The sequence below is a fragment of the Mauremys mutica genome, chromosome 1 (genome assembly GCF_020497125.1).
Source record: "Mauremys mutica isolate MM-2020 ecotype Southern chromosome 1, ASM2049712v1, whole genome shotgun sequence".
Taxonomy (NCBI): domain Eukaryota; kingdom Metazoa; phylum Chordata; order Testudines; family Geoemydidae; genus Mauremys; species Mauremys mutica.
The window spans coordinates 289,362,057-289,376,443 of NC_059072.1; the positions used below are offsets into that span (position 1 = coordinate 289,362,057).

The 14,387-nt window shown below is 38.3% G+C and overlaps 1 protein-coding gene across 2 annotated transcripts; it reads right to left on the reverse strand.

Annotated features, from left to right (window-relative positions):
* Positions 1-9,688: 9,688 nt before the first annotated feature.
* LOC123348596 (coiled-coil domain-containing protein 70-like) lies at positions 9,689-13,820 on the reverse strand. Of its 2 annotated transcripts, none has more exons than XM_044986174.1 (3): positions 13,768-13,820; positions 12,344-12,497; positions 9,689-10,687 (listed from the first exon to the last, which is right to left on the reverse strand). In XM_044986174.1, the coding sequence occupies exon 3, from the start codon at positions 10,580-10,582 to the stop codon at positions 9,938-9,940; it is 645 nt and encodes a 214-aa protein (XP_044842109.1). In that variant the 5' UTR covers positions 10,583-10,687; positions 12,344-12,497; positions 13,768-13,820; the 3' UTR covers positions 9,689-9,937. The 2 variants fall into 2 exon arrangements, with proteins under 2 accessions (XP_044842109.1, XP_044842101.1); XM_044986166.1 differs by having other exon boundaries at positions 12,344-12,557; positions 13,768-13,818.
* Positions 13,821-14,387: the final 567 nt, after the last annotated feature.

Genomic DNA, 14,387 nt, shown 5'->3' on the forward strand with positions numbered 1-14,387 from the left:
ACAATGACTGTATTTGTGGCAAGCTCCACATTCCCTCTTTCCTCCCCTTTGCACACTCAGGCAAAGGCCAGCCACGTTCTGTGCGAAAGCAATCATAAAGAGGATTTAAAACTACTTTTGGAAGTCCAAAATACCCCTAAAGTGTTTACAGCTGGATGTGTTGTGCACAGTTCTGGGATCAGTGAAAACGAGCACCACTTGTGCACACACCCACTAATGCTTCTGTAACTGGGACTTGGGAGTGTAGCCACTGATTTCCTTGCAGAGTTTCCACAGCTGTTGGCAAGCACTCAGGAAATATTTCTGAAGTAGGAGTCACCTTCCAGCAGCATCCCCAAATTTCTGTTCCTGCAGAACACAAGGGAACCAGTTCTGATCCCTTCAGAAATCCAGCAGCTGTTCAAAGCTTCCCTTGATGACTTCCTGCAGGAAGAAGAGAAACACAGACAGCAGTTTCTCCATGAAAATATTCTGTATTCTGTCCACATATCTATTCAAGTGACACCATCATAGGACCTAATCACATCAGCCATGCCATCAGGGGCTCGTTCACCTGCACATCTACCAATGTGATATATGCTATCATGTGCCAGCAATGCCCCTCTGCCATGTACATTGGCCAAACCAGACAGTCTCTACGCAAAAGAATAAATGGACACAAATCTGACATCAGGAATCATAACATTCAAAAAACAGTGGGAGAACACTTCAACCTCTCTAACCACTCAGTGACAGACTTGAAGATGTCAATTTTGCAACAAAAAAACTTCAAAAACAGACTCCAAAGAGAGACAGCTGAACTCGAATTAATATGCAAATTAGATACAATTAACTTAGGTTTAAACAGAGACTGGGAATGGTTGGGTCATTACACTAATTGAATCTATTTCCCCATGTTAAGCTCTCCTCACACCCCTATGGGTCATCTCGATTATCACCTCAAAGGTTTTTTTTCTCCTGCTGCTGACAGTTCATCTCAATTGATTGGCCTCTTAATTGGTATGCATACTTCCACCTTTTCATGTTCTCTGTATGTATAAATACCTTCTGTCTGTATGTTCCATTCTATGCATCCGAAGAAGTGAGCTGTAGCCCATGAAAGCTTATGCTCAAATAAATTTGTTAGTCTCTAAGGTGCCACAAGTACTCCTGTTCTTTTTGTACTAAGGTGGGACAAGGTATATCTGAAGGTTAGAGCAACTGCCCTAGAGTCAGGACTTTTGTGTCACATTCCTGTCCCTGCCATTAAGTAGCTTTATAACTGTGGACAGTCACTTCACTTGTTTTTATGTCTCAATGTACCCATCTGTTAAGCGGATGTAATAATAATATTTCAGAAAGTGGTTTAAAATCATTGTATGAAAGATGCTACTGCAGCTCAAAATATAGGGTGATATGGCATGGCATGTCTAAATCATGCAACATAACAATATAAACCAAATTTACTATATTTATTGATGTCTGTGGGCAGAGTTTTCACCCTGCCCAAGGAGAGAGTGGGCATAGTGGAGATAGTGAGCCATCAGGACACCAGTTATGTCTTCCTGATCCTGAGCTATTTGGGTCTGGTTCAAGTTAGAGTGAAAGAGTTCTAACTTGTGCCAGTGGAGAACTGAATGTATTAGAGCTGTACTAGAGCAAATCAAACTCTGATAAGCCACATTCAACAGAAATCTCTTCACCAGCATTCTGCCAGTGGAGAGATCCCCTGCACTGGGGGAATTCTTCAGTGGCCATATTCTGCTACTTTAAATCCTCTTTATGCTTACAGAGCTCAAAACAACCTCATTGATGGAGATAATCTGGCCTTCTATATTTACATACAATTCTCTTTACTTCTGATGCACGTGCTATATTCATTTTGACTCCCAATGATTTTTGACTCCCAATGAAGTCAAAGGCAGGACTCCAGTGATTTCAAGAGGTGTAGGATCTTGCCTGTTATGTGTTAATTTCTAATCTTTAATTGAAAATTCTATCACGTGCTACATTTTGTATTTATTTAAAAAAATCTGTGTTTTTAAAAATATTTTCATTTTTAATGTCATTACTTTCCCATACTTTCCCAATGTACTTGTCTTGAACTGAATGTGCCAGATGGTATCTAAAATCTAAGCGTCTTTTCTGTAAATTCCCAATTTTAAAGTTGCAATAATATGATAAATATTGAATTAAAATAACAACCTTTCATAGTCACAAAAATAGCTCACCTTTCTAATCTCATTATTTTCTCTCATTCTTCCTCTAAATCTAATAGCTTTCCATCGTTGAGTTGCATTTTTAAAAATATCTATGACTCATTAACTGAAAAACAAGCCCCCCCCACCACTTTGATTCATTAGAAGTGGTGCCTTTCATCGACTGTTCCAGCGGTGGCCCAAGATAAGTTAGATTACAAAGGATTCCTGCTTCTATCTAGACAGGGGTGATTCTGGGGTATTGCTCTGACTCTCTGGATTGACAAAGAATGTGGTCTGTACTCTGTTCACATTTGATGTAATACAGAGAACGATTTTGCACTTTTATGCTGTAGATTCAGTTGTGCAGATCATTGTACATCTATAGACACAGCATCCCCAATTTAGCAAGGTACTTAATTGGGTGCCTTACTTTAAATGTGTGAGCAACCCTATTGATTTCAGTGTGAATACTCATTTACTTAGACTTATACATGTGCTGAATCAGGGCCTTAACTCTTGGAACATATAGAAGTAGAACAAAGTCTTTACCTTTGTTTTGTTCTTTGAAATGAAGATTCTCCAGGCACATTCTTTACAAAACAAGACAAAACACTATATATAGAACACTAAATCCCGAGTGCAGGTATTATATCCCCCAGCTTATAACTAACATGATTATTTCTGTATCTCAGACACATATTTCAAAACTTTCAGTCTCAGTTTAGGTGACTCCTCTATTGCTAATTAGCTGGCAAGTAAGGGGAATGTGATAAAAAGGAAATTAAGGAGAATCTATAATGATCAAGAAGAGGAAAAGACAGATATACATAATGTATCCGGGCCAAAAATTCCAAATCTGTGTACAGACATTTAGGCATCTAAATACGTGTTTATACAATTAAACAGTGGGCTGATTTTCAAAGGTGCTGAAAACCTGCAGCTCTTAATGAAATCAAGGGGAACTCTGTGTACTTAGCATCTCTGTAAAAGAGGACACTTTTTAAAGTGCTTAGCTACAGATTTAGGTACCATTGTTTTGCACTCCAGTTTGGCTATTTTGAACACATAGGCCTGCTCCTCTTGACGTCACTGGTAAAAGCCCCCATTGCTCTTCCAAGCTTGTTCTTCATGATGATATTAACTCTTCAGTTAATTCAGACAGATATATATACTCCAGTTCAGCAAAGCACTTAACCATGTGCTTTAATCCATCCCTATCCAGCAAAACATGTGCTTAAGTCCTAGTAAGGTAAGCACTCACCCTCTGAAGGTGCCTCAGGTTGGGTACCCAAAATCATTAGCCACTTTTGAAAATCTTGGCCAACATCTTCAGATACAGGAGGTCCAGTTAGTTCGACCAACTGTTTCTTTTATGCATTGTCCCAAGACAGCATTTCAATTTTAGCACCATTTCAGGTTACTGGTAAGGCAGGTGTGACTACTATGTTTAGGTGCCCACCAGATGGAACAATTTTGAAATATTACTTTTCTTTTAAAATTTACGACCTAACATTCCCACTTTACTGTTTCAGGAAACATTGACTTTTTCAATTTGTAAAGGCGCATTGTTTAATGCAACTGGTTAATGATGCCTCAGTATAAAATATTTAAATATTTTTAAATGTTCTTGTTCAATATGCATTTCGTGAACATTTGAAAATAGATATCATCGTGTGAGATTTCCCCTGAACATCTGCCAGCTTGCACACCTTATAGTTTCATCCAATTTATTATCTGGAATTCAGATGAAAATATAGAATTTTGAATGTACAGGAAATTGCATATATAATTTGCAATATCTTTGGAAACTATGCAAATAACAAAACCAGAGATGCATATGCAGCAAAAGCCTGGAACCATCACTCAAAAACTTAGAGCAAGCTCGATCCTAGTTTTTTGACTTGCTTCTTTCCTGAGAATGAACCAAATCCAAATCCTGGCTCTGAATAGCAAGACTTTTGAGAAACTTTGGTTCCAGCTTCAATTCTAAGCTGTGACATGGGCACATCTCTAATAAAAACACTCTCTTTAAATGGAATCACCATTTATTAACAGTCCAGAACAATTCTTAGTTCTCCTCACCTCTTCTCAATGGTTGGATATCAACTCTTCCCTACAATTAGAACTAGTAATTTGAGTTAGACATCACCTTGCAGAAAAGATCTTTTACTAGGTTATTTTGTACATACTTTTGTAAACTGAGGATTATCTCTTGTTTAGTCTCATTTTAAATGACTCAAGTTATAGTACTTCCACTACATCCATTAAGATGTTTCTATCTAATTAATACATTCTCACACTTTGGAAAGTTGTCCTGATTTTCAATCTATATTGCCCAGTTTTATGCCCCTCCTTCTAAGTTTTCCCTTTGAATCACCCTCAACAATTCAAGAATAAGAAACTCTAACAAGTACTCCTCGTTCTTCTTGTGGTACCACTGTACAGTACTCTGTTACTAGCACAATGTTATAATACATTGCAAACATGACCTCCAGACAAGTGGTAAATACACATGGTGCAAAGGAAGTCCATAAGGTCAGAAGCAGAGTGGAAAGTGAGTCCCATGGCTTCTGTAATTTTGGGACTACTGTAAATTTGTAGCTGCTGCACTCTGCTCTCCCAGTCAGAGGGGATTAGATGATGGATTTGAGTGGTTAACTACAACCTTTCATCACTTGCCCACCTCATTCCAGATGGACTCCTCCACAGAGTGCAAATGCTATCGATTCCCTGCAAGGTCTTCTTAGATCATATTCCCTCATACCCTATCCCATCTTCCTGTTTTGCAGCAGAACTTCAGTAGTTTGATTTACACAGTGATATGGGGATCTGAGGGAAGAATTTTCCAGAGAACCTTCCTTCCTATAGATTGCCTCAAATTCAAGCATCCAGGAGCCATTTCTTCTAGACTATAAAACCTGTTAAGTGCTGTTTCAATGTTTGTCATTTCTTTGGTTTACTGTCTAAACAGCATGAAAACAATATGCCAAGGGGGTGTGAGTGGATGTTTAAGTTACACATCAGGCATAAGTTTGTCAGTAAGTGGGAAAGCAATGTAAATTACACCAATCCGCTGTTATAGGGAGATGGAATTCTGCTCTAGTCTGAGAGTATCACATTAATTCAGTTTGCATTTGCTGACTCCAGGATGCATTTGGCTGAACCTCATTCAAAGTCTGTAACTGCAGGGAGGAAACAGTAAAGCCTGAGTCTCTGATTCAGAGCATTTTGAACCTGTAATATTATGCCAGCACTTACATGTGCGTTCTCCAGTACAAAAACTTTGTATATTAGATGTATACATCAGTGGTCTTGATTTTATTGACCATGTATAATTTTGGCCATTTTAATAAGCATCAAAACCTTATCTGAACTCTGCTTCCTACACCTCCTGTTGATTTTATATTTTGATATGAGTACTATGAGTCAATGCCCATGAGAAAGTTTGAGTAAGATAACTACTTAGTGAGAAGTAATTCCTTGGAGCAACTCAAAATGTAGTAGTTTCAAAGGCCAGGCATATTTTTTCCACACAATTAACACAAACATCATATTTTAATGGATATGCCTTAAGCAGGTGTGCACATTATTTAAAGATTCTTTTGGTGAAGGCATAGCTAAGCAAACTTTCTTTTGTGGTTTACTTTTATCTTCCCTACCAGCTCTCATAAGAACAGGGAGTTTTTGTACTGCAGAGAATGGTGTATTGGTATGAGCCAGAATGAAATTTATCGGATTATCTGCCAGAATTCCCTCAGAAATGCTCTATCAGTCAGGTTTCACTTTTAGCAGATTCTTACTGCTGTTATAGGTAGCATTTTATGGTGAGCACTGGGCACAGCTGAGGAGCGAGATACATACAAGATGAGTGTTAAATTGAGGTTACTGTTCTGTGTGTACCTGTTCTTACATTGTACTGATACTGAATGAGGTGGTGTGAAACTATCCTTGATATCATGCTGTCCACTGCCAGAGTGTCCAAACAACTAATCTCCACGATGGTTCTCATAGGGGTGCCTTGGAAGAGTGCTTTATCCTAGGCCCTGAGTACAGAGGCACCCTCCCATTAGCTTGGTGTTCCTTGAAGGGGTGCTTGGTGCTGGGATACTGTCAATGTAGCTCTGAGCCACAGGTCTTTCCAATGTATTTAATATTCTGCTTGCTTCTTAATATGCTGTCTGCTATTTCCCCAAATGCATTGTCTTTTTGCCAAGGTGCTCCAGGCCTGGAAACCCAGAAGCTCTTTATGATGGAATGGGTGGAGAGGCAGATACCTTGAGGGTGAGGACATAAACATTTTGTCAGCTAGACTTTCAATTTTCATTTTGCTCTATTTGTTCGCCTCTCATCCCCACTGTTTACATTCAACCCGGACCCTGCCCTGTGGCCTGTACCTGGGCCTAGTCTTTGTTCTACCTTGCCTCTTGCCCAGGCATTTTCTACAGCCAGGCCACTCAGCTTGTAATTGCTAATTTCCTTCTTGTCTGTTGAGTGTCTGTGTGCATGTAGCTCTCATGGTTATATGCAAATGAATCATTTACATAAGTATAAAAAGATTAGACATGTTGGACCAATATAGGCATAGGCACCAGAGGTATTTGCATATTTGCTTTTCAAAATTACACATTATTGATCACCCTCTTGTCATTAAGCCCCTTGCTGAATTCAGTAGCATGACAGGGTCTGTGCAATGATGATTGTGCTGTGGTCACTTTGATTTGTGCTGTTTGTTATTGTCTGAGGCCTGAGGAGCAATTGTATATTGGCTTTACAGGACTATCATGCAGATTTCTGACAAGGCAGATGTGTGCAATTCCTGTGCTCTGAGTAACAAATGGCTTCTTTGTAAGAATGGAAGGAGAGAGACAAAGAAACTGAGGATATGTGACAGTATTGCCCAGTGGACTGATTGAATCTTTAGAGGTAAATTGGAGACCTCATGCATTTTATGATATAACAATTAATAATAAATGATGTTTGATTTCTGGTTCCCATAGCCACTATACCCACTACCTTCCCCTCCCCGCTCCGAAAAAAAAATCAGGGACCCTATTTTGGCCTTATTACTTGCCTATTGCTCACATACTCTCAACCCTTGAACAATCTACCCAGCCTTCCCTTCAGAGGTATCTGGCAGACAGCAGATTTGTAAAAGGATCAATTCTGCTGACAATTAATTTAACAGCAGTTTTGTAAGTGGGTATAACTGGATTTTCAACAAAGTCCCTTGTCCAGTGTGTCTGTTTGCAAGCAGATGCTATGCTTGGGTGTTTGGCAGTGCTTGACTTGGGGGCTGTTAGTTGGCAAGTGTCAGATATCTCAAATAAATATTCACTTTTCCACCTAATTTTAGCTCAGTCCTTTCTGGTCAGATACACAATTTCTGATATCACCAGGGGGTCAGTAGGTTTTCTGGAGCCCTCCTTTCTCTTTACCTAAGGAAGCTAGTGCTCTGCTTGAATTCTGCCATGATATAAACTAGCATAATAATTTTAAACAGATAGGGCGTTGAATTGATTTATTATGAACTGCGGAATGTGGAATAGAGATCTCTGCAGGTGCTATCCCAGCATATTTTCTCTGTGTCTTTAACAATACAAGCATGTAAATCTGGATTGCTCATCTTCAGCTTTGAAAGTTTCCCTGATTTTAGAAGTACATACTAAGCATTCCAATCTCTGCTTTTCATCCTTGGAGATCTTTGGATCGCAAAGAGCTTTTAATGTTGAGTGCTCTACTTACTTCCAGTTACCTTTTTCATCTAAGTAAATTCACAAGATTTCACACTTTTTCTCTATCACTTTAAAAGTCCAGTTAGGTGAGATGGGTGGCATGTGACAATAATTGAGCATCTCCAAAAAAAAAAGATGCTATTTTCTAATATTGATCAATGCACTTAATTAGAATAAGAAAAAAAACAGTATTTTCCGTAGAGCCAGTCAGTTTCTCTTTCTCTTCTTCCCTCCTGTCTAGTTTCCTCCTACAGATTTAAAGAAACATTACAGATCTCATTATAATGAGAGCTTAATGTGAGCTTGGAAGCATAAGGTGCTCAGTACCCACTAAGAGATCCTCAGTGTCTGGCAGGACCAGCCCTTTCTATCAGCAATACATTTTGTTCAATATACAGCTCTTAGTAGATATTAGGCTGAAGCTTCATCATCACCACTAGTGCCACAATGGTATTTAATTTTTCACAAGAAATAAACAGCCTGCTTTAAATACTTGTAAATGCTGTTAATCATACTTGAAGTCCCTAATTACACATGATAATTTACTAATGTTTTAAACATAATGTATTTATGGAAGATAATTAATTTCTCTGCATGTAAGTAAATTTAATCTTATTAATATTATAAAGACAAATTAGAATGCCATATTTCTTCATTATTTAAACACATAACCTCAGAATGGAAATAACCCCTCAAGAAATTACAAACCAAATGTTTTCTAAATAGAAAACCATCATCATTGGTACACTGTCTTGCAAGGTTATTATCATGCTCTCTCATCCTGATTAAGTGTGACTATTAATTCTGAAAAGGCTAGTTGCTGATCCCTGTGTTTTGAGTAACCCTAGCTCACTGCCATTTTTTCTCCATTCCACTCTCTGTTTTCCTTTAAAAACTAATGACAATGATGTTGATGATAGAACCAACCTGTTGCCACTTCACAGTCTTTGAGAAGAGGACTTTCACCTCATTTCCTCATCTTACTTATGTATTTATTTTTCGTCTCTCCCCGTGGGATATCAACTGTAAAGTAATGAAATGAATGGTGTCATTGTGCTATGATATAGTGTCATTAACATGTTTGACTGCAAATTCCCATGACTCTGCACCACTGTTCCATTTCTATGCAAACAATAATGGATAGGCACTGGGACCATTGTGAAAACCGGAGACACAACTTGTAGGATAACACATTGGCTGGAAGTTAACACAAGTCACTATCTTTATCTTCCTGTGTTTCACATTATCACTTGTAGCCTGTGCTCTATGCCCTGAGGAAAGGAATTTGGAAATTTTAAAAGGGATATAAAACCTTATGCTTCAGGGGATAAACTAAACCTAACTGTGGAAGTTATGAAGAAATTTCCCCTATGGGCAAGTTATTCCGCTGCTGTCCATTGTAGGTTTCTTACTCTTCCTATAAAGTATCTGGTATTGACTCTTCTCAGAAACAGATTACTGTATAAAATTACTCTAGATTGGAAGAATGGAAAGGTGGCAGAGAGTCACCTGTGCTGTTCCTTTACTCTCAGAATTCACAAAATCAAAATTCACTTTCCATGAGCATTTACCAACTTTTCACTCAAAATCACATTTTTGGCCAACAGTGCTAGAGTATATTTGTGGAAAGCAAAAATCAATAAGGATGTAAGCCTGCTAAAAGCACATTCACCTAAATATTCATATTGTATTCATCCAATTGTAAATAAAATTGAGCCAATTCAATTATATCAATTTTATAAATAAAGCAGGAGTCTCATGCTGCACATTGTGCACCTCCAGTAGGACTTTATTAATTTCTGGGATCAAGAATGTAGATACCCAACTTATTTTAGCACATGTGAACTTTCTAGGTCTTGGCACTGAGCCCAACAGGCTTATCTACATCCAGTTCATCTCCCTTTGTCCATGTTGTTCTTCTTGTCTGCAAACTGGACCATGATCTAATTACAGTTTCAGGTTATTGTCCCCCTGCATAAAGTTCTTCTTTTCTCCTGCTGGAGAGCCTTATCTTCCTAGATGGCCTTATTCCTCTCCATGAAGGATCTTGTTCCATTCTTGGAGGGCTTTGTTCTCCTCATCAAGGGCTTTCTTCTCCTTTTGAAGGGCCTTGTTCTCTTCATGGAGGGCCCTGTTCTCCTCACGAAGGGCAATTTTTTCCTCCTGGAGGGCTTTCCCCTGATTCTGAAGGGCCTTTTCCTCTTCCTGAAGGGCTATCTCATCCTTCTGGAGAGCCTTAATCTGCGCTTGGAAGGCCTTGTTCTCTTCCCATAGGGCCACAGTCTCTTCCTGAAGTGCTTTTTCCTCCATTTGGAAGGCTATTTCCTGTTCTTGGAGAGCCTTGATTTCTTCCCAAAGGGCTTTGTTCTGTTTTCGGAGGGCCTTTTCCTGCTTCTCAAGAAACTTTTTCTCTTCAAAGTAATCCATTTTCCTCTCCTGGAGGATCTTGTTGTCATCAGAAAGGGCTTGGTTCTCTGCTCGAAGGGCTTGATTATCTTTGTGGAAGACCTTGTTCTCCACACGGAAAGCCTTGTTCTCTTCCCGGAGGACCTGATTCTCCTCTTGAAGCAACTGGTTCTCCTTCCAGAGAGCTTGATTAAGCTGCATCTGGTGGGAGGAAGGGTGCAGCAGAGGGAAACAGCTGCTCATGCCATCATTGAGTTCAAGCATTTTGTCACTTAGCTACACCCTCCAAAGGGTGGGCTGTAGTCTGAACTTTGTTTAGCTTGTTTTATCATCAGATTGAAAATGGAGGTGAAGTCTCAGTAAGCATCTCTGAAGAAGAAGGTCATGAAACACAGAATTAAACATGTAGCATTTAGTTATGGAGTCCAAAGCACAGTAATGGTAAACCTGATTTTCATACCTGACAAATATGGTATATTCTCTTTCAGTAAACATATATGAGTAAAATTATTTTAGGAGACTAAATTAATTATCTGTTTATTGGGAGTGGGGGAGCTACCACTGTTTGTATAGTGTTTTGATCATTTAAAACCAGATTTTCCTTTGTGACACCAGTGTAAGTCCAGAGTAATTCCCCTGAAGTAACAGATTTACACAGATCTAGCTTTAATTTCTGAAATTTGAAGAAACTGACTTTGAATTAAGCTCATCTTTGTTTTTTTTATGCACAAGTTCATATTCCAGTTTTTGAATGACATATAAACCTTTGTGTATTAGAACAACAATTATACAATACTGAAGTAAATAAACTTCATGTCCTATTGTATAAATAAGTTCTGCATTGTGCCTTTAAAATACCATTGTTTGTAACTCACTAATAAATGGCATTGTCATTAAGCAATCGCAACACAGACTTTCAAATATATTAAGTTATTAACTTTCCTAATTAAAAGATATGATGTCTGATTCTTATTTCACTTTAGTTTAAAATTGATATAAGTCTCCTGAGTTAAACACAGTCATTTTCAGTTCACTCCAGTGTATGTAAAATAAAACTCAGGCCACATTTTAGACACTAGTGATAAACATATGACACCAATAACAGTGCTTAATTTGTGCCGTGGCTTGCCAGAGCTGAGTCCCAGCACCTCTCTTCTTGGCAGTTCATAGCCCTGGCCCCTCTAGGATTGCTGCATTAGTTATGAATGTATAAAAAAAATAGCTTGAGCCCCAGCACCAGCTCTGGCTCCTCCTTCATTATAAATTAAGTGCTTGCACTCATTAGATTAATTTCAGTTTTGTCCATTTGAAACATCCAAAATTTTAAGAAACTTGTTTTGTTACTGAATTTCTTGTGATTGCCATTTCAATTAAACACAGAAACTCAAGAGAATCAAAAGAAATGCATATCTAATCTCTGCCAGAGATTAGCCTGTGGTGCTTGGATTGGAATCCAAATGTCCTCACATATCAAGGCTATTCTGACTGAGATATTTGGTTCAGGACACCTAATCTCTACCCATGTGACAGGTAGGGTCCACAATGTAGTCTCAAAAGGACAGAAGGCAGAGCTGTTTCCATCAATGTCCCAGAACTGCGGCATGTTCTCCCTAGATGTATACCACAGTATACTCTTTCAAGTGAGATTCAAGACGTTTTTGTTTCCATACTAGCTATATTTTTTTTTAAGAGTTACATATGTTTTGTTTCACATATGTTTGCTTATATGTGTCTTATGCATTTCCTGTACCTTTTCCCTGGTTACCATGTTGCTTTTTTCTTGATATTACTGTACTTATTTATTATATCATGTTGCCTTTTGGGTATGGGACACCTAACAAATAAATATGTATTAACTAATACATTCCAATTATTATTATTTAATTTGTGAAGGTACCACCAAAAACATAAAATAACAGATTCACAGCTGGTAAATTAAATTAGTGGAGCCACAGCAGCAGTTCACACCAGCTGAATATCTGGCCCAAAATTTGTAACAAATTTTAGACAGCATACATTACTTACCAATGTACTGTTCTTGATTCAGCTGCCCTCTGATGTCATCTGGTGACAAGCACTCAAGCAGTAATGATGGGTTATCGATAGTGGTGTCATTTCATAATGGATAACATTAGTGACACAATAATAAGTGACCCTGGTGATCACTGACATTGGTTGCCTTTAGGGTGGGGATGAAAATGTGTAGAGGTCAGGAATCTGAAGTAGGGAGCCACATTGGCTGAAAAATACAAGCATTCTTCACGTTTATTTCTTCATTATATTGACCTTAAATGTTTTGGCTGGCTGGCTGCCTGTGTGGCTGCAGAGCTGAAATATAGAGTGATATGACAACAGTTCCTTCAAAGACCCAGAAGATGGGATTTTTCTCTATCATTCCATAGTATCCATTGTTTCCTATGGAGTTATTCCAGATTTATACCAGTGTAACAAAGAAAATAATTTAGTTCTATATAGACCTTTATACTTTAATTATTAGGCTAGCATTAATATTTTCAAGTTTACAGATGTGAACAAAATAAAGCAAATACTTATGTTAAACTGGTATTGAATAATAAAAGATGTGGTAGTAGTGTACTTGCCATCTTCACTGTTCATACCTATAAACTCCTCGCCTTTCACGATCACCACGTGCACCCTCCCAGCATTCCATGATAATAATTCTTGTCCTATTTACATACCAGTATGAACTTTTAATAATTCCACTTCTTTAATGGAGCTCTATCAGATTCACGCTAGTATTAACTGACAGCAGAATCCAGCCCATTGCCTGCAAACTTTTGGTGGCAAATGAACATTATACAGCAACTGCAGAATAAACCAGTTCCTAATATCTGTCATCTGACTGAGGCAATTAGTATTTTTTCAGGCACAATGCCTTTACTGGGAATATATATCTCTTGATATAGATATAGATCCACAGCAAATCATCATGACTGAAAAAATACTGATATCTGTATATATTTATATATCTATATCTATATTTATCTCTCTATATATAAAGAGGGGTGTATGACACTTTCAAGTCCAATGAGTTTAAAATGAGATTAGGGATTCTGTTTTGAATCAGAAACATACACATCACATCATCTCTTTGTGCTATCGCTCAGCTCCATTCTTCATATTATCAGGTAGGGGACTGAAATATGTCACATAAAATGACAAATAATCCCTGGAAATTGATATACACCATGCTCATTGAAGTTTTCAAGGATGATCGGCTCTCTGAATCCTTAAAGCCCCTGTCTGATCATGCAAAGGAAACAGGTAGGCAGAGCATATGGGCAATGTTCAAATCCAAAATATCAAACACGCTGAACTTTAGGGTTCACTTCTCTCCTCCCACCCCTTCCCTTTGCTTTCTTTCTCTAACTGAACAGGCATAACTTAATATTTCCATCATTATCTGTAAAATAAGTCTGAATATTTACAGCCCAACTGATTTGCTGCTTCTTCTCTCTGCTATTTGCTTCTTTATTGCAGATGCATCTCCCACAGCAAACCTATATTCTGAAGGTAAATAAGTACCAAACAATGAACAGTTCTAAATATTCCATTTAAGAATGTCTGGCTTAAAGAAACACATATCTATTTTGAAATGCAGGCCCCCTCCTTCCCTAACCCCAGAGCATCTACATCAGGAAGATGCTGGCTGCTTCCATGTGTGACAAAAGAAAAAAAATGTCTGTACGCCAGAACTTTTTTTCCAGAAGACAATGAGAGGAGGATTAGTCTGACCTTGGAAAGGAAAGAACTCTAAGGGGCCAGATCCTCTGCTGGGATAAAGTAGTGTAACACCACTAAATTCCATACCAGTTTCTAGAGCACTATGTTCCCTAAGCCCAGTCAAAGAAGTGTGGAGATGACTAAACTCGTCTTCAGAAAGAAGAACATTCTGAGTTAGATTTCCCATCATTTCTAAGCTGAATTTCCAACTGAAATCAGTGGGAAATTCTCCTTAAAAATTGGCGGTATGATGTGGATCACTCAGGCTTCCAGTGCCCACCCCCGAGCATATTAGAAATGGGAGGAAGATAAGATAGATCTGATG